The sequence below is a fragment of the Papio anubis genome, chromosome 14, assembly GCF_008728515.1.
Source record: "Papio anubis isolate 15944 chromosome 14, Panubis1.0, whole genome shotgun sequence".
In the NCBI taxonomy this organism is placed as follows: Eukaryota; Metazoa; Chordata; class Mammalia; order Primates; family Cercopithecidae; genus Papio; species Papio anubis.
The window spans coordinates 73,623,786-73,645,657 of record NC_044989.1 but is presented as its reverse complement, the minus strand read 5'-3'; the positions used below and the strand labels follow the sequence as shown (position 1 = coordinate 73,645,657).

At 54.2% G+C, this 21,872-nt stretch overlaps 1 protein-coding gene across 1 annotated transcript in view; it reads left to right on the top strand.

Moving 5' to 3' along the window:
• The window catches only part of FBXO41 (F-box protein 41), a 30,446-nt gene extending 10,117 nt beyond the window's left edge, over positions 1–20,329 (top strand). Inside the window, exons 3-14 of the mRNA XM_031655271.1 lie at positions 5,051–6,093; positions 8,475–8,700; positions 9,189–9,262; positions 9,514–9,872; positions 10,634–10,875; positions 11,099–11,214; positions 11,330–11,482; positions 11,822–11,917; positions 14,273–14,391; positions 14,584–14,742; positions 15,736–15,851; positions 15,965–20,329. Of these exons, the coding sequence (XP_031511131.1) occupies positions 5,189–6,093; positions 8,475–8,700; positions 9,189–9,262; positions 9,514–9,872; positions 10,634–10,875; positions 11,099–11,214; positions 11,330–11,482; positions 11,822–11,917; positions 14,273–14,391; positions 14,584–14,742; positions 15,736–15,851; positions 15,965–16,027 (2,628 nt within the window). The 5' untranslated portion in view covers positions 5,051–5,188 and the 3' untranslated portion in view covers positions 16,028–20,329. The remainder of the gene's footprint in view (positions 1–5,050; positions 6,094–8,474; positions 8,701–9,188; positions 9,263–9,513; positions 9,873–10,633; positions 10,876–11,098; positions 11,215–11,329; positions 11,483–11,821; positions 11,918–14,272; positions 14,392–14,583; positions 14,743–15,735; positions 15,852–15,964) is intronic.
• Positions 20,330–21,872: the final 1,543 nt, after the last annotated feature.

Below are 21,872 nucleotides of genomic sequence, written 5' to 3'. Positions count from 1 at the left end.
GAAGCTGGAGAGTTTGGCTGCAGTTGGTAGTGGATGGGGGTCCCCTTGAAGGAGTCTGAGCAGAGGAATCCGATGCATTTACAGATGGAATAGAGCTGCAGGACTGAAGGCTGAGCCAGCAGTCTAGATGTGATGAGGTTGTGGCCTAGAAGAGTACAAAGCATGAGAAAAGAACAGTTGGGTTGAAAGCACTTGGAAGGAAAAACCAGTAGGTCTTGATGATTAGCAGAGAGAAAAATCAAGATGGTCAGTGGCATGGCTGGGAGGACAGCGACACCAAAGGAAACAGGGGTGCTGGTAGTAAGTGAGGAGAAGTCTGGGATTTGCTTTTGAAACTGTGGGCCATTGTATTAGTCTGGAGTCTCATTACTAGAGACTGGCAACTGACGCAAATGATTAAAGCTACAAAAACATTTGCAGCCCTTCTCAATGGTCAAGTCGTGGGTTAGAGCTTCAGGCACATCTGGATGTGGATGTTCAAATATCATCAGGGGTCCTTTACTTCTTTTGTCTCAAAGAGAGGACAAAAATGGCCACAAGATGCTCCAGGCTCACATCCTACCAACTGAGCACAGCTCTTGAAGTGCCTGTATCGGCCCAGATTGAGAAATGAGTCCATTACTGACCAGACCACTGTGATTCTAATGGAACAGACTGAGGTCATGTGTGTTCCCTGGGAGCCAATGGATGTGGTCAGCCCTACCCAAATCTATTCAAAGTGCAGGGAATGGTTCTCAAAGGAAAAATTGGGGATCAATTCACAATAAAGAGGGATCAGAGCCAGGCAGTAAAAACAATAAAAGTGGCCGGGCGCAGTGGCTCAAGCCTGTAATCCCAGCACTTTGGGAGGCCGAGACGGGCGGATCACGAGGTCAGGAGATCGAGACCATCCTGGCTGACACGGTGAAACCCCGTCTCTACTAAAAAATACAAAAAATTAGCCGGGCGAGGTGGCGGCGCCTGTAGTCCCAGCTACTCGGGAGGCTGAGGCAGGAGAATGGCGTGAACCCGGGAGGCGGAGCTTGCAGTGAGCTGAGATCCGGTCACTGCACTCCAGCCTGGGCGGCAGAGCCAGACTCCGTCTCAAAAAAAAAAAAAAAAAAAAAACAATAAAAGTGCACTGTATTTCACTTCTTAGATGTCCAAGATGAACATAGACCCCCTTTACTGTGTAATTTCAAAAAATATTTTCATGTTTATCATAATGCAACTATCCCTCATCAAACTTAAAGCATAGTTATCCCACTTCTGGGAGGAGACATTCCAAGTTTTCACCCAGTTACCATATCTATCCCCAATTCAACATCTTGGCAATGGCAAGGGGCTGTTTGGTTAGGTACTAAGCTCATGGTCTTTCCATTTGAGGCCCAACTACAATGATGGAGAGAAAATTGTATAGCTGAAAGGAGGAAAAACCCTCCTAGTTGAAGAGGGGAGTGAGGAAAAAACCTGGTCTGTGGTCCACATGCTTGACTGAATGGTGAGGAAGAGGTTCCCTGGTGCACCAACCTCACTGCTCTGATTTTGCTGTCTCTGTGAGAGGAGCACTGAGGGATGCAGGTTTGGGGAGGTTCAGGGCAACCATAGGGGCTGAGCAATCCTTTGGTTTGTGGAGGCTTTCTGGCAATACAATTCCCTTAATCTCCGGGAGGCTTTTCAGTCAGTTTGCATTTGGTTATCCCCAGAGCTATTAACCAAAGCTAGAGACCTCTATGAAAGTTATGATTCTTAGCCGGGCGCAGTGGCTCACGCCTGTAATCCCAGCACTTTGGGAGGCTGAGGCGGGCAGATCAGGAGGTCAGGAGATCAAGGCCATCCTGGCTAACACAATGAAACCCCATCTTTACTAAAAATACAAAAAAATTAGCTGGGCATGGTTTTGGGCGCCTGTAGTCCCAGCTACTCAGTAGGCTGAGGCAGGAGAATGGCATGAACCCGGGAGGTGGAGGTTGCAGTGAGCCGAGATCATGCCACTGCACTCCAGCCTGGGTGACAGAGTGAGACTCCATCTCAAAAAAAAAAAAAAAAAAAAAAAAGAAAGTTAAAGAAAGTTATGATTCTTGAATGAAGTCCCTGGTGGTGGTATAGAAGGAGGGTAAGGGTTATCTCTTAGCAACAGGCCCCAGTGTTCTGCCCATCCCAGGAGCCCTTGGTTCTGCAGCCTCTAGCTGGGCCTCTACCACAGGGCAATGCAAACTCCTAGTCTGGGGTGGGAGGCAGAAGGTTATCTGCCTCTTCTCACTCAAGCTTCATCCCAATGGAAGGCTGTTTATAATGGAAGCTTCTGTCCAGCTGGAGGGGGCACAGCAGGAGAGGTTCAGCAGGGCCCGAGGAGTTGAGTACCTGTCAGGCCCCAGGCTTGTCTCCCTCTTAGTTCTCAGCCTCTTTGTCTTCGCTTGAGCTGCCTTTAGCTTGAAGCAAAGAACTAGCTCTTAATTATCTGACTCTCAGCCATGTTGAATTACTGGCCGCAAGCAGAAAGGGCCTCTCTGGGCAAGCCCAAATTTTCTTCCTTTCTGCTTTCAGATGGGCTCCTTTCAGCCAGAGTGTGTCTCTTGCTTGTTGGACCTTACTGAGGCCATTGGAAAGACACTCCCAACATCCTGACATTTTTCTCCAAATCCCCTAATGTTCCAGCCATGGTAGGTACATGGCCTGAGCTCCAGGGATGGTGGGAGACAGTTTCATCATCTGCTTTGCTGCTGCTCTGTTCACCAACCTGTGAGTGGGGAATGGGGGAAGTAGTGCCAGCTTATGCCCCCCTGCTTAGTTCAGCTAACTTCTTTTGTGGGTCTATGAAAACTTTCCATCTCTGATTCTAATTTCTTGGTTAGGATGTTTTCTGGGTGCAAGTAACACAGAACCAGCTGTAACTAGCTTAAGCAAAAAAGGGAAATAGGGGCTGGGTGCAGTAGCTCACACCTGTAATCCAAACACTTTCAAAGGCTGAGGCAGGTGGATCACTTGAGGCCAGGAGTTCGAGACTAGCCTGGCCACCATGGTGAAATCCTGTCTCTACTAAAAATACAACAGTTAGCTGGGCGTGGTGGCACATGCCTGTAGTCCCAGCTACTTGGGACTCCTGAGGCAGGAGAATCGCTTGAACTTCAGAGGGGGAGGTTGTAGTGAGCTGAGACTGCACGACTGCATTCTAGCCCGGGTGAAAGAGTGAGACTCCATCTCATAAAAAAGGGGGTGGCGGTGCAAAATTGATTAGTTTGTGTAACTGAACAGGCCAGGCTCTCAAACAATGTCTGTGAGGAATGTCTTTCTCCATCTAAGTTTTGCTTCTTTGGGTTGGCTTCATTCCCAGGTGTCTCCTCCCAAAAGGAGAAAGGATGGCCCCAGCAGCACCGGCCTTCTCCATCAGCTTAGAAACCTGATCCCAAAGACAATGCTTTCCCTCAGTCATTCTAGAACAGTCCTGGGGCTCACTGGCTCAACTTTGGTGCTCCATGTTTACCCCAGGACTGGGGATTTGCCAGGTCTATGTCACATCCCCAAGACCATGTGGACTGAGAAAGTGGGGAAGGATGGTTCCCTATGGTCAAAGCAGGGTGCTGTTACCAGGAGGAGGACTGGATGCTGGGCTGGCAAAGGGAACAGACATCCACCCATACATCCTGTGGAAATGCCAGAAGGCAACAGAACTCTGCGGCAGGTCAGGATGGAGAAGTAGAGCTTACAGGTGTGAGTAAACCTGTGGGAGGGAAGCCGACTGCCTTCCTGGGGGGAGGATAGAGATGGAGGGCTCCAGAGGCAGACCTCAGGGAATGAGGACGTTTAGGAAGGCAGCAAGAACAGGAAGTTGCAGAACCCATGGGAAAATCCAGACCGGAAAGCTCATGGCAGCCTGTGAAGATGGAGGGGTCAACAGTATCAGCCATGGGACCAAGTCGGGTTGATGACAACTGGCTTAACTGATCAGCAGGTGGTCTGTGACCTTGATCACAGGGCAGTGGAAGGCTGATTGCAGACAGTTAGAAAGAGGATGGCAGTGAGGAATGGGATGGAGACCCCACGAGGTAGGAGAAGGGTGACAGGAAGCCAGATCTGGAGGGGCAGCAGGAGTTGACGGTGAAGAGGGTTGGAATGCCAGAATTGGTGGGGGGATGGAGGGACCTTGTGCCAAAAGGGGTGTGGGGAGGATGGATAATAAAGCCCTTTGGGTAAAGGTGGGGCAGGGACACTTACTGGAAGCCTACCTCACCTTTTCTAGGTCTGAGAAAAAGACCTAAGGGCTTGGAGTGATAGGGATATGAGGATGTGGTGCAGAAGTCGGGACAAAACAAACAGTGACACAAGTGATGTCATTAGGTAGAGTGATGTTTTGGTTACTGAAACATGGTACCAATAGTTCCAGCCTGTGTGGGGGTGCAGTCTGCAAAAACTGAAAATAAGCATCTTCTTTCCAAGGATTTTTACACTCATCTTAAGTATACAGCTTGATGATTATTTAAATATGTACACAACTGTATAACCACCACCCAGAGCAGATATAGAACATTCTCCGCATCACATAAAGCTGCCTCCTGCCCCTTCCCAGTCCATGTAGCCCCCAGCTGGGGACCTCTATGCTGACTTCATCGATGATCAATTGTGTCTGTTCTTGAACTCCATCTCTCTGGCATTCTACAGCATGCACTCTTTGGTCTGGCTTCTTTCATGCAACATAATATTGGATGGACTCATCCACGTCACTGTGTGTACCAATAGTTTCTTTTCTTATTGCTGGGTAGATTCCATCATTAACATGCTACAGTTTAACCATTCTACCATTGATGGGCACTTGGGTCGTTTCCAGGTTGGAACCATTATAAATAAAAGTAATTACGAGCCAGCCCCTTTAAAAACAGATTATCTCATTCTCTCGCTCTCTCTCTCTTGCACATATACAGGCCCTCGCACAGGTGCCAGAGCAGGCCAGCCTCCTCTGGGAGGTCGCCCCTTGCCCCTCGATGCTGTTTCCTCATGGCTGGGGGGATGAGGACTGGGAGCCGGGGTGGGCGCAGTGATACCCTCTTCCTAAGACTCATCGCGTCTCTTCCAGCCTCCTCGCCCCGGGCCGCGGGCGCCCTGAGCCTTCCTGACCCCGCAGGGGGCCTGGCCCGCGGTCCCCCATGAGCGCGCCCGGCTGACCGGCGGGGCGGCCGCGGTGGAGCCCGCGTGCCGCGGGGGCGGCGGGGCCATGGCCTCGCTGGACCTGCCGTACCGCTGCCCCCGCTGCGGGGAGCACAAGCGCTTCCGGAGCCTGTCGTCGCTGCGCGCGCACCTGGAGTACAGCCACACCTACGAGACGCTCTACATCCTCTCCAAGACCAACAGCATTTGCGACGGCGCCGCCGCTGCAGCGGCCGCCGCGGCGGCCGCCTCGGGCTTCCCGCTGGCGCCCGAGCCCGCCGCCCTGCTGGCCGTGCCCGGCGCCCGGCGCGAGGTCTTCGAGAGCACGTCCTTCCAGGGCAAGGAGCAGGCGGCCGGGCCGTCGCCCGCGGCGCCGCACCTGCTGCACCACCACCACCACCACGCGCCCCTCGCACACTTCCCCGGCGACCTGGTGCCCGCCAGCCTGCCCTGCGAGGAGTTGGCCGAGCCGGGCCTCGTGCCCGCCGCTGCCGCTCGCTATGCGCTGCGCGAGATCGAGATCCCGCTGGGGGAGCTGTTCGCCCGCAAGTCCGTGGCGTCCTCGGCGTGCTCGACGCCGCCGCCTGGGCCTGGCCCCGGCCCTTGCCCCGGGCCTGCCTCCGCTTCGCCCGCGTCCCCCTCACCTGCCGATGTGGCCTACGAAGAGGGCCTGGCGCGCCTCAAGATCCGCGCGCTGGAGAAGCTGGAGGTGGACCGGCGGCTGGAGCGCCTGAGCGAGGAGGTGGAGCAGAAGATCGCGGGCCAGGTGGGCCGGCTGCAGGCCGAGCTGGAGCGCAAGGCTGCGGAGCTGGAGACTGCGCGGCAGGAGAGTGCTAGGCTTGGGCGCGAGAAGGAGGAGCTGGAGGAGCGCGCGTCTGAGCTTTCCCGCCAGGTGGACGTGAGCGTGGAGCTTCTGGCCTCACTCAAGCAGGACCTGGTGCACAAGGAACAGGAGCTGAGCCGCAAGCAGCAGTGAGTAGACCCTCGGGGTCCTGTGGGTGGTTGTGCCTGTGCGGGTCACTGTGCCGCCGCCACCACCACCGTGGGCGTGCCTGAGTGTGTCTGTATGTGGCCATGGCTTTGTAATAGAGGATCTGTAGCCAGTAGCATGCATGTGGGGCCAAGAGTGTCATGATGATGTGTGTTTGGTACTGTGAGGACATGGCAGTGTGACCCTGTGCCTCTTTGTGAAGGCTGCCTTTCTTCTTCTCTGTCCTAGACAAGCCAACTCCTGCATTTTGGCACCAGATCCTCTTCTCTTTTGTCTACCCAAAGACATAGCTCAACTCTCCCCTCTCCCATCATCAGATTTTCTGTTTCTGCATATTTCTTTTCTTTTTTTTTTTTTTTTTTTTTTGTGACAGAGTCTTGCTCTGTTGCCCAGGCTGGAGTGCAGTGGCGTGATCTCGCCTCACTGCAGCCTCCGCCTCCTGGGTTCACGCCATTCTGCCTCAGCCTCCCGAGTAGCTGGGACTACAAGCGCCCGCCACCACCCCCGGCTAATTTTTTGTATATACATATATATATATATATATATATTTTAGTAGAGACGGGGTTTCACCATTTTAGTCAGGATGGTCTCCCACCTCCTGACCTCGTGATCAGCCCTCCTCGGCCTCCCAAAGTGCTGGGATTACAGGCGTGAGCCACCGCGCCCAGCCTGTTTCTGCATATTTCTAAAAGCATACAGAATGTTATTTCTCTCATCTACCACAACCCTCTTCCCTTTAAGCTACTGCTCCTTTTCTCTCCTTACAGAAAACTCCTTGTATTTGTTTATACTTCTTGTCTCCAATTTCTTTCCTCACTTTCTCTCTTGAACCCAGGCTGATCGGGTTTCCATCTCTACCAGGGTCCCCATGTCACCAGTGACCTTTCTGTTGCTAAGGCCTAGCCATGGTCTTACTTGGCCCATTGGTGGCATTTGACATAGCTGATCCCTGACATGCCTTTTTCCCTTGGCTTCCAGGACACTCTTGGGATTTCCTTCTATCTGTCTCAGTCTTCTTCATTTCTCTGGTCTTTAAATGTAGGATTATGAACTACAGATGACCCCTGACTTACGATGGTTTGACACAATTTTTAGATTTTCCGATGCTACAAAAGCATCACGCAGTCCGTAGAAACTGTACTGTGTGAAAATGGAAAACAGTATGTACAACCATACTGTTTCTTTAGTACAGTATTCAATAAATTACATGAGATCAACACTTTTTTTTATAAAATAGACTTTGTGTTCAGTGATTTTGTCCAACTGTAGGCTAATAGAAGTGCTCTGAGCACATTTAAGGCAAGCCAGGCTAAGCACTGGTGTTCAGTAGGGTAAGTGCATTACATGCATTTTTGACTGATGATATTTTCAACTTACAATGGGCTGACGGGGATGTATCCCCATTGTAAGCCAAGGAGCATTTGTATATAGATGTTATTTATGTGTCCCCATTGTGATGTAAACTCCATAAAGGCAGGAGTTGTTCACTGCTATTTCCCCAATACCTAGAACAATGCCTGGCACCTAGAGGGTGCTCAATAAATGTTGAATGGATGCACAAACAACCGGGAATGCATCTGGGAGTAAGTACACACGTGATTCTAAGTGTGCCATGTGTTCATGCAGCTCCTAGAAGTTGGTGCAAACTATCAGTATGCTTCCGCATTTGAGTGTATTCCTCTGTGGGGTGATGTGACTTAGCGTGTATTTTTGAAGGTTCTTGAAAGTATGTTTGACTGTGTCGGTGGTACTGTGCCTCCATGGTTCTTTGCGTGTCTCACACGTGAGCACATGCCCGAGCTGGAAAATGATGTGAGTACACACACATGAATGTGTGGGGCTGTGCCTGGGGCTGTGTAATGGGCCTCTGTGTGGGGATATGTGACATGGCTGGTGGCTCTAAGTATGTGCCTAGGAGTGTTCTGTGTTGGGATGCTGGGTATTGAAGGCCATGCACATGTGACTGAACATGTCTGTGTTTCTGTATGAGAGAGATGTGTCTGGTTATGGCATATGAATGTACATGGGGTACGTGTGTGGGGATGTGTGTGTGCCTCGAGTGGTTGTGTGGGACTGAGTATGCCTGAGTATTTCCGTGGAGAGCGGGGTGTGTAGTATTTCTGTGGAGAGCAGGGTCTGGGGCCGGGTAGGTGGGGTGTGAGTGTGTGGCTCGGAGTGCATGCATGCATTTCTGTATGTATCATCGTGCGGGGCTAGGCCTGTTCTGCAGGAACCCATGTGACCATTAGCAGACACCGCAGGCAGCTGTGCCGGTGTCTCCCCGCACTGGCCAGGCTCTCCTCCAGAGGGTGGGTGGGCAGGCAGGCTGAGGCTCTGGGGTAAGAGACTGCTCTGGGCCCAGGGAGGTGGTGCAGATTGACCAGTTCCTGAAGGAGACAGCGGCGCGGGAGGCCAGTGCCAAGCTGCGGCTGCAGCAGTTCATTGAGGAACTCCTTGAGCGGGCTGACCGTGCCGAGCGACAGCTGCAGGTCATCAGCAGCAGCTGTGGCAGCACGCCCAGTGCCAGCCTGGGCCGTGGAGGTGGGGGCGGTGGTGCTGGCCCCAATGCCCGGGGCCCAGGCAGAATGGTGAGTGCCCACCTGCTTTCTCTCCTCTACCTGCACACCTGGTCCCCCACAACCTCACCTTTCACGTGGCTGGATATCTCCCTATGATGCCCCATTCGCCCCTTCTTTGGCTTTTCCCCCACGAGCAGATGCCAGGAACGGGGAGACCCTCTGATTGGGCAGGAGTGCCAGTGCCAGCCCCCGAGGCTATAGTGAGATATGATTCAGTGACCCCAGCCCTCAGGGGCTATCTCTGCCCATCCCTGCAAATGAGAGTCCAGGAACCACAAGCTGGGGTCCGGGGTGTTGGGTGGGTGTGGGGAGGGGCTGGTGAACCTGCCTCTCTGGGCTGTCTGTCTGTCCATTTGTCCATCTTTCCCAACTGTTTTCCCTTCTCTCTCCTCTCCCCCATTTCCTCTCCATCTTTTTCCCTGTTTCCCCTGCTATTCCTGCTCATCCTCTTGCCTCCTCTGCCCCTCTCCTTTACCTCCTGCTCTGGGGGCCCACAGCGAGAACACCACGCGGGCCCGGCCGTGCCTAGCACATATGCAGTGTCACGGCATGGCTCCTCTCCCAGCACAGGGTAAGCCTTGGGCCCAGCCCACCCCATGCAGCCCACCCTCGCCCTGGAAAGATCCGCTGACCTGTCTGGGGCTTGTGTCATCCTCCTGCCCCTAACCCCCCGGGTCACGTGTGTCTGCCTTTCCACACCCAGAGGGGGCTTTTGGAAAGCAGTGTGGGTGGGCTGCCCTCAGCCGACGGTAGGGGCAGGGTGGGGAGTTTGGGCAGGCCTGGTGCCTCTCACCCCTTACTGTGTGATCCACCCTGCCCCAGGGCCTCCAGCCGTGTGCCAGCCGCATCCCAGAGCTCAGGCTGCTATGACAGTGACAGTCTGGAGCTGCCCAGGCCGGAGGAGGGGGCCCCTGAGGACAGTGGCCCTGGGGGCTTGGGCACACGGGCCCAGGCTACCAACGGGGGCTCAGAGCGGTCCCAGCCCCCTCGCAGCTCAGGCCTGCGGCGCCAGGCCATCCAGAACTGGCAGCGCAGACCCCGCCGACACAGCACTGAGGGGGAAGAGGGTGATGTCTCTGACGTTGGCTCCCGAACCACTGAGTCAGAGGCTGAGGGCCCGTTGGATGCGCCCCGCCCCGGGCCTGCTATGGCTGGGCCATTGAGCAGCTGCCGGCTCTCAGGTAGGTCCTGGAAGGGTTGGCAGGGGGACACAGGTCTGAGGCAGTGAATCTCCTGGGCTCCTACACCCCCCTTCCCTTTCCCCAGACTTGCCCACCCCTCCTACATAGCACCCTTCAAGCCTAGGGCAGGAACTCTTGTGACAGGGCAGGGCTGCAACGGCAAAAGTATGCTCAGATTGTCTGATGCACAAGGATGCCACATCCGGGGGACGGGGGGGTCCATTCACGTGGTGGGCTCATCAACATTTATAGGACAGCAGTTGATTGTTGCCTCCCAACTCTGAAGCCCCTGGTGCAGTGGGGGAGAGGCCTCCCACCATATTCACAGAAGGCCCCACACATATGTGGGTGGGTTGGGAGGTGAGAGGGCTAGGCTAGGGTCAGGCTTGTAGCTGCACCGCATGTTCTGGGTAGCCCCATGCCCACCTTCTGTTTCCAGAGGCCCAGTTTATACTGCAGCACCCCCCAACCCCTTTCCCTCTCCAAATCTGATATGTTGCCTCATGTAGGGGGTGAGTTTGAATGATATATAACCTTAAAAAGAAAGTTTACACAAGGGATGCCTTTTTGTAATTTGTAAAACTGGAGATGGGGTACCGCAAAGGACAGGGATGCAGAGGCCCCTTTTCCTTCCTCCCTAGGCCCTGGTACCACAGCATGCCCATTGCTCTGCAGCTCCTACCCTGCCCCAGCTCCCCACACACATCCCCACACCAGCCTTGACCCTCCACGCTCACTTTTGAAACCCTTGTATTCTGCAGCCCGCCCTGAGGGAGGCAGTGGACGGGGTCGGCGAGCAGAGAGGGGCAGCCCCTCACGCTCCAATGAGGTCATCAGCCCAGAGATCCTGAAGATGCGAGCCGCCCTCTTCTGCATCTTCACCTACCTGGACACACGCACACTGCTGCACGCCGCTGAGGTCTGCCGGGACTGGCGCTTCGTGGCCCGCCACCCTGCAGTCTGGACAAGGGTGCTGCTTGAGAATGCCCGTGTCTGCTCCAAGGTGCCTGCCCCTGCCTGCCTTCTGTGCCCTGCTGTGAACCCACCTTTCCCCGTGGGTAGAATCTGGCCCCTGAAGGTCTGGTCCTTGCAACCCTTAAAACACTGTAGCGCCAACCTGGCTTCCCTGAAATGCTCTCATGCAGCCTCCTATCCGGGGCTGGCCCACCTCCAGCCAACCAAGTGCAGACCCCTTCATCTCCAAATACTCTTCCCTTCCCCCACAGTTCCTGGCAATGCTGGCTCAGTGGTGCACCCAGGCCCACTCTCTGACGCTGCAGAACTTGAAGCCCCGGCAGCGGGGAAAGAAGGAGAGCAAGGAGGAGTATGCCCGTAGCACCCGGTGAGGCCTGCAGTGGGTGGGTGCTGGGTGCTGTTGGGCCACAGACCTGGAATTAAGTAAGGATGTTTCCCAGAGGAGGAGGTGGCCAGCTCTCTGACCTCTTGGTCATCTCCAGGGGCTGCTTGGAAGCTGGGCTGGAGTCCCTGCTGAAGGCAGCTGGGGGGAACCTGCTGATCCTGCGCATCTCCCACTGTCCAAACATCCTCACCGACCGCTCGCTCTGGCTGGCCAGTTGCTACTGCCGTGCCCTGCAGGCTGTCACCTACAGGTGGGTCAACCGACTAGAAGCATAGCCTGTTCCCTCTAGGCCCAGGGTCCCACGGGATCCCTAGGTGCTGCATAGCTTCCCCCAGGGTTCTCAAGCAAAGGGATCCAAGAGCTCTATGGCTGAAGGGAAGGAAGCTTTGGCAAGAGCAGAGGCCACCAAGAGTGGGCAACTCCAGCTTTGTCCTATATCTTTTCATTTTCTCTCTCTCTTTTTTTTAATAGAAACGGGGGCTCACCGTATTGCCCAAGCTGGTCTAGAACTCCTGGGCTCAGGTGATTCCCAACCCCAGCCTTGACCTCCCAAAGTCTTGGGATTACCAGCAGCTTTGTCTTTTCACAGGAGTGCCACAGACCCTGTGGGCCATGAGGTCATTTGGGCCCTGGGCGCAGGCTGCAGAGAGATCGTCTCCCTTCAAGTGGCACCACTTCACCCCTGGTGAGCCCTGGCAGGTTTGGGGGATGGGAGGGGAACACAGTTGGGCCTGGTCTGGGGCTGAGGACTGAGCGGATCTGAGCCCATTCCACAAACTATCAGGACAGATTAACACACATTAATCTGTCCATTGAGGCATTAGGAGCAGGGCTTTAAAATCAGACCTGGTTGATTACAGTGACTTACACCTGTAATCCCAGTACTTTGAGAGGCCAGTTTGGGCAGATCACCTGAGGTCTGGAGTTCGAGACCAGCCTGACCAACATGGAGAAACCCTGTCTCTACTAAAAATACAAAATTAGGCGAGCGTGGTGGTGCATGCCTGTAATCCCAGCTACTCAAAAGGCTGAGGCAGGAGACTCACTTGAACCTGGGAGGCGGAGGTTGCGGTGAGCCGAGATTGTGCCATTGCACTCCAGCCTGGGCAACAAGAGCGAAACTCTGTCTCAAAATAAATAAATAAATAAATAAATAAGTAAATGAAATCAGACCTGGGGTCATGTCCTGGCTTACTGGCAGTGCCACCTTGGGAATCCCAATCGTGTCTTAGTTTCTCAAACTGCAAAGTAAAGGTGGTACTAGGAACTATGGACCTTATTAGGGCTGTTGCTGGCCCAAATGAGATCAGGTACACAAAGCCTGCAGGGTCTACAGTAATTGTTCAGTAAACACCAGCTAAAAACCACCAGCTTTGTTTGACATATGAAAGGTGGTTCAGGGAGGTCAGTGTATGAAAGAGCTGGTCGTTGGAGAATCCAGGTTATGAAATCATTTCTCACTCTGCTTGGAGTTCCTCTAACACACCAGGCTCTTTTGCTCCTCTCCACGCGACAGCTCCTCCCAGCCATCCAGTGTGCCTTCTGTAACACCCTGGGTAGAGCGTGTCACTGGTCCCCTGCCTCAATCCCCACTGCATTTTGCCCTGATCCCTCTGTCATCTACTTTGCAATAATTTCTTTTTTTTTTTTTTTTTTCTTTTGTGAGACGGAGTCTCCCTCTGTCACCCAGGCTGGAGTGCAGTGGCCAGATCTCGGCTCACTGCAAGCTCCGCCTCCCGGGTTTACGCCATTCTCCTGCCTCAGCCTCCCGAGTAGCTGGGACTACAGGCATGGGCCACCACGCCCGGCTAATTTTTTTATTTGTAGTAAAGACGGGCTTTCACCATGTCGGCCAGGCTGATCTCGAACTCCTGGCCCCAGGTGATCTGCCCGCCTCGGCCTCCCAAAGTGCTGGGATTACAGACATGAGCCACCACACCCAGCCCTACTTTGCAATAATTTCTTGATATTTCGATCTCCTACACTAGGCGGGTGGTTCTCAAGGCAGAATCTAGGAATGTCCATTTCTGTATCCCTGGTATCAAGTACATAATAGATGCCAGCCAGAGAGATGTCTGTTGCCTGGGCAAATGATGAGGGATGAAGTGTTCAGGGAAATGGCGTTTGGTGTGAATGGAAAGGAAAGTTGGGGCAATCAGGAAGGGCCTTGCTAAGGAATTTAGGTTTTTTGCATTTTATCTAGAAAGTATTGGAAGCTATTTGGGGGGATTTTAGATTTTAAGAAAGGGATTAAGATCAGACTGGTAATATTCTATGCCCCTCACCACTTTCCTGCCACCAAAGAGACTGTCCACTCTTTGAGGGCAGGGACCATGTCTATGTTGTCAGCACTGCACCCCAGGGCCTAGCTCAGTTATTGTTGACTTGATAACCACTTGCTGAATGGCGGAGTGAGTGGCTGTAGGAATGAAGGGCTCCTTGTCTACAGTGTGGAGGATGAGATGGCAGGGAGACTAGTGTTAACCCAGAGAATGCCAATGGTGGTCTGAACTGTGGGTTCAAGAGCAGTTAAGGCCGGGCACAGTGGCTTACACCTGTAATCCCAGCACTTTGGGAGGCCGAGGCGGTGGATCAGTTGAGGCCAGGAATTTGAGACCAGCCTGGCCAACATGGTGAAACCCCGTCTCTACTAAAAGTACAAGAAAATGAGCCAGGCATGGTAGCGCATGCCTGTAGTCCCAGCTACTTGGGAGGCTGAGGCAGGAGAATCGCTTGAACTCAGGAGGCAGAGGTTGCAGTGAGCTGAAATTGCACCACTGCACTCCTGCCTGGGTGGTAGAATGAGTCCCTGTCTCAAAAAAAAAAAAAAGAAAAAAGAGTGCTTGGGAATCAGAATCTGCAGGACTTGGTGGATGAGATGAGGGCAGAGGAGTCAGGGATGATCCCGGTTTTCTGACTTGACCAGCTGGGTTGTTGGAGGAACGCTTGCCTGAATCAGGGAGGGGTCCCACAGGAGGAGCATGCTGGGGCGTCAGGCATCCAAAGACCTCCCTGACGGCTCCCCCTTCCCGTTCTCCAGCCAGCAGCCCACGCGCTTCAGTAACCGCTGCCTGCAGATGATTGGTCGCTGTTGGCCCCACCTGCGGGCCCTGGGGGTCGGGGGTGCCGGCTGTGGGGTGCAGGGCCTGGCATCACTTGGTGAGTCTTTCCTTGGACTGGGGTGGCGGGTAGTAAGAAGCAGGCATGGGTGCAGTGCTGCCCAGTGAAATCCCACAGGGGCCTGGGGCTGCAGCCTGGGTGGTGGCAGGTGGAAGAGTGGTGGCCAGGGTGCTGGCTGCAGGGGTGACCTGGGGGGTTTGTCAGCAGGATCCCCCTTCTTCCTCTTCCTAGCGAGAAACTGCATGCGGCTGCAGGTCCTGGAGCTTGACCATGTGTCAGAGATCACCCAGGAGGTGGCGGCAGAGGTCTGCCGGGAAGGCCTGAAGGGATTGGAGATGCTGGTGCTCACAGCGACTCCCGTCACCCCTAAGGCCCTGCTGCACTTCAACAGTGAGCAATGGGGAATGCGGGGCAGGGTATGACTATCACCTGCCACGGGGCTCTGTCAGCAGGTAGCCTAACTATCACTGGGACAGATGGATCAGGGCCTCCAGCCAAGGGCAAAGGCAGGGGGACAGGTTAAGAGCACTGGTTCTGGAGCTTGACTGACCTAGGTCCCAGGTCTGGCTCTGCTACTTATTAGCTGAGTGATGTTGGGCAAGTTACTATACCTCTCTGACTCCTGTATTCCCATCTTCTAAGTTGACTTTCTAGGATGGGTGAGAGGATTAAATGGGATATGTGAAAGTTCCCCCCACCCCCCACCCCAGGACAGTTCTCAGGGTGAAGACTCCTCTCTCCCTGGACTCCAGATCATACCTCCTTGGCTTCCACACCTTTCTCAAACCACCCACTCCACTCTCAGTCACTACTCCACCTGCACTGAGGACCCTCTTTCCAAGACCTTCTTCCCCCTTCAGCCACATGGCACGCCCTGGACTTTATCACCAGAACTAACTGCTCAGCCTCCAGAATCATGACCTCTAGGCCCTTCTCAGCCATCTGATCTTCCTCCACCTCCCCCGACTTCACGCCATATCCAGTTCCTTAAGCCGTCTGTTCCCAAGTGTTTGTCCCACCTCCCCCTCCTTTGTGCTTGAGCCTGGATCCGCGAGCCTCACCTCAGCCACTCTGTTCCTTGTCATTCATCCCCAAATGCCCAGACCATGGTATAGCTGCCCCCTGTGTCAGGGAAGTTCCTAGAGGCCTTGGACAACTGGCGGCTGCCCACTCACCCTCCCAGAGGCCACTGCAGCCTCTCCTGTCCCTCAGCCCCACCTACCTCTCCCCGCATCTTGTCGCAAGCCCCCAGGTGGCATGGGTCCTGTGTCGTGTTCCCGGTGGCTGGCACCTGATTGTCTGATTTCATTAATTAGTGAGAGGAGAGGAGGCAGCTCCACAGCCCAGGCCAAACACGCCCCTGCCTTGCCCACCTTTTCTCAGGCATCTGCCGGAACCTCAAGTCGATTGTGGTCCAGATTGGGATTGCGGATTATTTCAAAGAGCCCAGCAGCCCTGAGGCCCAAAAGCTGTTTGAGGACATGGTGACAAAACTCCAGGTGAGGGGTCGGCTCTGAGGCTGTCCAAGACCCCAAGTGGCATCCCTAAACTGGGGCTGGTGACCTGGGTGAGTGTGGCAGGAGGGAGAACTAACCCAGGGTTCGGTCCGCAGGCCCTGCGACGGAGGCCCGGCTTCTCTAAGATTCTGCACATCAAGGTGGAAGGCGGCTGCTAACCCGGGTAGGGGGCGGCAGGGCCCCTGCCAGCCCCATATCAGGGCACTCTCTTTGGACCTCAGAGGGACCCTGGTTTGGACTAGACCTTTGGAGGCCAAGTGTTATCCTTGGCTTCTGGAGGGGGACTGACAAATCTCCTGTCCTCCTCCTGGAGCAGCGGAGCAACAAGCCTGACCCAGGGCACTGCTTCCCTAGTACAGGGGCTTGGACAGAAGCTGCCCTCCGACCCCAACCCTACCCCGGCTGGAGCAGCCTCTGGCACAGCCATTGAGGAGCTGTCACCACCAGCGCCTGGTGTCATCATCACCTGGAGGATCTGCAATAACCACCCAGTGGCTCCTCAGCTGTTCTGGCCGGCCTCTCCTTCCTGAGGCCCAGCCTCCTGGTCAGGAGCCTCTGGGGCCCCAGGTCAGCGGGGGCTCCACAGGGCAGCTCAGACTTGGCAAGGAGGACTCTTCTCCCCAACCCTGCCCCAGCCTTCTGGGGGTACCCTTCAGACAGTCTGCCTAGGCTCTGGATCCACATTTTCTGGGGATACCACAGGCAGACCTAGGAACCTGGGCACGTGGTCAGCCAAAAGCTGGGGGCAGCAGTACAGTGGGGTAGTGGGGGTGGGTTTGGAAAGGAAACAGTCACCCAGAACTTCTCTCCAGGATGAGACCACCCTTCCACGGTGGGGGATTGCCAGGGGGAGGAAACTTATTTATTGCTGTAAGACAAGACCCCTCCTCCCAACCCCACACCCCACCGCATACCAGAGCTAAATTCAAAGCTGAAAGGCGCACCTTTTTATACCTACATTCATTCCTGAGGGACCCTCCAGAGGGTCAAGGTCCCAGCCCCAGGCAGCCCTGTCACAGTGAGAAGTACTTCCTGTCCTCAAAGAATTTCCTTCTAATCCAGGTGCTTGGGCAGGAACCTGATGGCCTTCGGGTCACCAAGGCTGTCTGGGAGGGAGGCACGGGGCCGCCCTCTGTGCTGAGGCCGTGGAGGAAGCCAGGAGGAGGGTGGCTTGCTTTGCTTCCTTGTCTAATTAGCTTGCTTGAAGGTGTAGCCTTGGCAGGGAGCCAGACCCATGGGGCCAAGGAAGAGGAAGAGCATCCTCAACAGACTCACTCCCCCTTCCTCGGTCTCCACGGGCCCCATGGGCTGAGGGCTGCATTGAGGTCTTCTGCCTAGGGGAAGTGCTGGACCTGGGCTGGAGCCACTTGGCTTAGAAGCCACAGGATTCCAGTGGGGCTTTTCACTGGCCTTTGCAGTCCCCAAAGGATCAGGTCTCAGAACCAAGGCTCCAAAGGCTTGAAGTCTCCCCAGTTCCTCCTCTCAGAACTCCCATAGTGGCTCAGAGGCCGGGGGTCCTACCAACTTTCATTTGGAAAGTTCTTTCAAACATCTAAACTAGATCTATCTTAGGGTTTCTTTCTCTCCTAGATAGGATCAGCTCCCAGCCCTAGCCATTAGGCTGCTGGTCCTGGCTGGGGATGGGGTCCCCTCGTTGCCCAGTCCTTCCCAGGAACCCAACTCCCTAACGCAACCTGGCTTGGACATGAAGACCCAGCCCTCGGTTACCTTGTAAAGAGTCCTCCAGAGCTGGGACCCCACAGACGCAGCAGCACACCCAGCTCCCATGGCATCACTCCCTAGCTCTGCCCCAGATCTTGCTATCATTGTTGACTTTTCCTCCTGTGGCTTGTTCTGTCCCTGCCCTTTGAAAATCTAAAATACCAAGGGTGTCATGCTGGCAACTCCCTGCCCAGTCCTGCACGAAGCCTTGGCTGTGTGTGGCACCCCCTGCCCCTACCCCAGAGCAGCTGGCTCCATTGGCTTCTCCCTGCACCAGCCCTGTCCTCAGGGGTCAGGAAAAAGCAGCACAGCTTTCTTTCCTCTCCTCCAGAGGCCTGGAAGGGAGGTGGAGGCCCACTAAGGGCCTGGATACCTTGGATTTGTTGGTCCTGCCTTGCCAACTGCACCCTGCAGCTCCTGCTCCCTGTGACCCCAGAACCAGAGGTGCTGCCTTCCCTGTCTCCTGGACAAAGCACAAAGGGATGCCCTGCTTGGCTTCAGCCTGCCCAACTGAGGGATTTTCTCTGTCCCAGGGACCTTCCATCCCTGAATACAAGGCTCTGGGCAACTTCTCTCCGGGTGGTACACACTAGATGCCTGGCATTAGCCCTGGGAAAGGAGGTTGGGGCATATGGGCAGCGAGCTAGGGGGGAGAAAGGTGGTGCTGAAAGGCCAGAACGCTAGTTGCCGTTTCACTCATTCATTCATTCGTGCAACAGTACCGAGCACCACCAGCACTGGAGGCAGAGGGGTGAACAAGATACCCTTCTGCCTGGGGGACATCCACTTCCCACAGGTTTGGCTATTTCCAGGAAAGCCCCTCAGTCCTCCACCTTGTTCTGGCTGTGTGTGAAGGATATGTGTGAGCAGGCCCAATCCTTTGCAGCAGGAATGAGAGGTCAGAGTATCCCACTGCACATGCACCCCCGGGCTGACAGACTTGTGCCCCCCAGCCTTCATGCATGCCTGAGCACTGGCAGCTTTGCAGCCCCTGCCCCACCAGCCCCTTGACGCTCTTCTTTTGTTCTTTCCTTGGGGATGAGCCCTGCTGCTGAGTAGGGAGCTTTTGCTTGCTGGGAGGCTCTATGCATTGATTTCTTTGGCAACCATACAGCTAGGGCTGAGGATGGGAACAAGGACAGAGGGCCTGGCTATCCCCAGAAGCATTTCATCCATCTTTACCCACCCAAAGGGATCCCTCCACATCTCATACCCAGTAAGATGCAAGAAAGGAATATCTGAGAGCAAGCAGCCCTGCTCCAGGGGACCCAGGTATGTGTAGAGGCCCAGTGGGGGTGGCCACTTGGTGTTTCTACCACCCCCTGCCATCCAGTCTGGCTCCAGTGCCTACCTGGGAGGTTGGTGTACTTGGCTTAAGTACTTTATGCTTTATTTAGGCTGCTTCCCCACAGCACCAACAGGAAATGAAGATGCACTTACATGCAACCCTGCGGGAATAAAGAGGGTGGGCTGCCCAGCACCACGGCCTTTCCCCAGCCAGGAGAGATCACCTAAGGATCAAGGCAGCTCCTGTTTTCTTGGTCCTGTGACACTCGAGTCTGAGCCAGCCCCTCAGGAATTGTCTCAAAAGGGGGGGGAAAAAAAAAAAAAAAAAAGGGCCTCCTTCCCAAGGCCTCCTACTCCAAGGTTTGGCTCCATCCCTTGCCTTTGGGTCCTGCCTATTACCCTGGTCCTGGTCTCTAATCTTTGGGGCCACAGGTGGGAAGTCACCTGGGCCCCAATCCCTCTAAGGCGCTAAGTTGAAGGAGGCCTTCCCAGAGTGACTATTGGTGCCAAAGTCCCAGTTCCTGTTGGACTTGGGGTAAAAACAGGAGAGATAGTGAGTGGGTATATGGCCCAAGTGCCCACAGAAGTTAACTCGAACCCATGGGACATGTCCTAGCCTGTCAGTCCCTGATGAGTGTAACTTCCTTCCCCTGGGGGCCTGGTCCTTCTCTCTACCCCAGTGGCCATGCTTTCTTACCCAGCCTTGTGCCCGGCCTGCATTTCTGTATATATTGGTGTGTATTGTGTGTATGTATATATTCCTGGACAAGTGTGTTCATCTGCAGCCCTTGCCTGAGGATAAGGTTTAGGATTGGGTAAAGATCAGAATACCAGGGCCAGCTAAGGCAACGACTCCCTCCCCAACCCCTTGGGACCTCAGCCAGTCCCAAGGCTGCCCTGACAATCAGGCAGGCTCCCCACCATGAGACTAAGCCTCCTCTGCCACTGCCAGCATGGGCCAAGGGAGGCTTGGCCTTGGGCTTGCCAGCCTCAGCTCTGCCCTGGCAAGGGTCTTGTATCCAGGGCAGAGGCCTGAGGTGACCCAGGCTTGCCTTGTGGCTGATGCCAGCAGGCTTGGTTCTAGTGGGCACCACTGGTGGGTGACCTCCATAACTGGCCCTTAGGCCCTGCCTTCCTGCACAGCTAGGCTATAATGGGCCCGAGCGTGAGAGGGTAGCTTCCCCAGCCCCAAGCATAGGCAGAGGGGTGGAAAGCAATTTTTGGTTTTATTTTTGTTTCTGAAGTGGTGCCTGTACCTCCAGCCCCCAGGGGGCCTTTCCTGGCCACACTTCTCTGCCCCACCCAGGCATCGCCATCCCAGCACTTTGCTCCATGTCACCCATAAGATGCCCTTTGCTGAATGTACCTGAGTGTATGTATTTAAAAGGACTCACATGGGCATCAGAGAATTTATGGCTCTGTATCAAATAAAAAAGATGGTGAAACTGGTATATCTGCCCCAGAGAAGTAAATGGTATTGTGGCCACACTTGGTCATCTGTGTTATCATGGTCTTTCTGCAGCTCAAGTGTACAAAGGCAGGTAACCCAGTGGAATGAAGTATTAGCGAGACTTGCCAGCGGGCACAGTTGCTCACACCTGTAATCCTAGCACTTTGGGAGACTGAGGTGGGAGAATTGCTTGAGCCCAGGAATTCGAGACTACTCTGGGCAACATAGTAAAACCCAATTGAAAAATTAGCTGGGCATGTGCCTGCAGTGCTAGCTACTTGGGAGGCTGAGGTGGGAGGATATCGAGCCAGGGAGGTGGAGGTTACAGTGAGCTGAGATCACGCCACTGTACACTTCAGCTTAGGTAACTGAGTGAGGCCCTGTCCCAGACACAACAAAAACTTGCCTCAGGACTGCAGAAAAGCCACCTAGGGTTACTGTCCTGCCACCGCTCAACCCTGCTTTCAGTGTGTGCATCCAGAGGAAATGCCTTGAGATACATCATTTCTGACTCTCAGCTGGGAGACTACCTTCAAGGGCAAATTCAGCACCAGTACAACAGGGCAGCAGGCACTGCCCATCCCCTCCCTGGATTGGCTGCCTCCTCAGAAGGCTCTGGCCAATCAGGTTTTGACTGTGGGAGATCAGGTTGCCATCATGGTCTGGCCTTGACTTCCTCATCCAAAATGCCCTTGTGCCACTGACTTGATTCCTAGGGTCTCGAAATATTTAAAATCAGAAAAAAGAGTAAGTGTTTTAGGCTTAAATTGTGTCCCTAACATCAAGTAAAATGAACATTTAAGTCTCACTACTCTTTGAGACAGCTACTCTTACCCTGTCATACAGGTAGAATAGCAGAGGCTCAGAAAAATTAGTCTACCCAAAGACCATCAAGTTAGGAGGAATGCCAGATTCCAAAGCCTGGACCTGCCCACCACCCTCTGTGCCTTTGAGTCCATCTAACCAGGAGTGACTGGGTTCAGAGAATTTTTTTTTAAAAATCCCTTTCCAGTTTTAGCTAGCAAGTCTCAATGGCTGACAATGACATCATATTTACCTCCAGCTTTAACAACGACCAACTACAGAAGGGTGCAGGCCAGCTATCAGGACCAGTGTAAATGAGGAGGATGTTAGACACTGCTGAATTTCCAGCTCATCTGTGCCAGCCATTCCAAACTCCCATTGGTCACAAGAAAGCAAAACGACCAAGATCACTGGGGGCTAAACTGAAAAGACCAGGGGGGTGCTTTCAGTCATCTCCTTAGACGACTTCCAAGGTATCACTAGAGTTTAGAGAGCATGAGACCCTCCCTAAAACACCCTTCTCACAGTCTTGAGTAAAAGGGAACAAAAGACTAAACCAAAAGAATATGGAGATAGAAGGGGCAGACAAGGTAATATAACCCATTCACTCAAACCAGAGAAACCCCGAGAGCAGTGCCTGGCTAGGCCAGGGCTAATACGATGATGCTAGAAGAAAGCAACTGCATGTTGTCCAGCCACTTCTGGAACGAAGAATGCAACCATAGTGAAACTTCCAGACA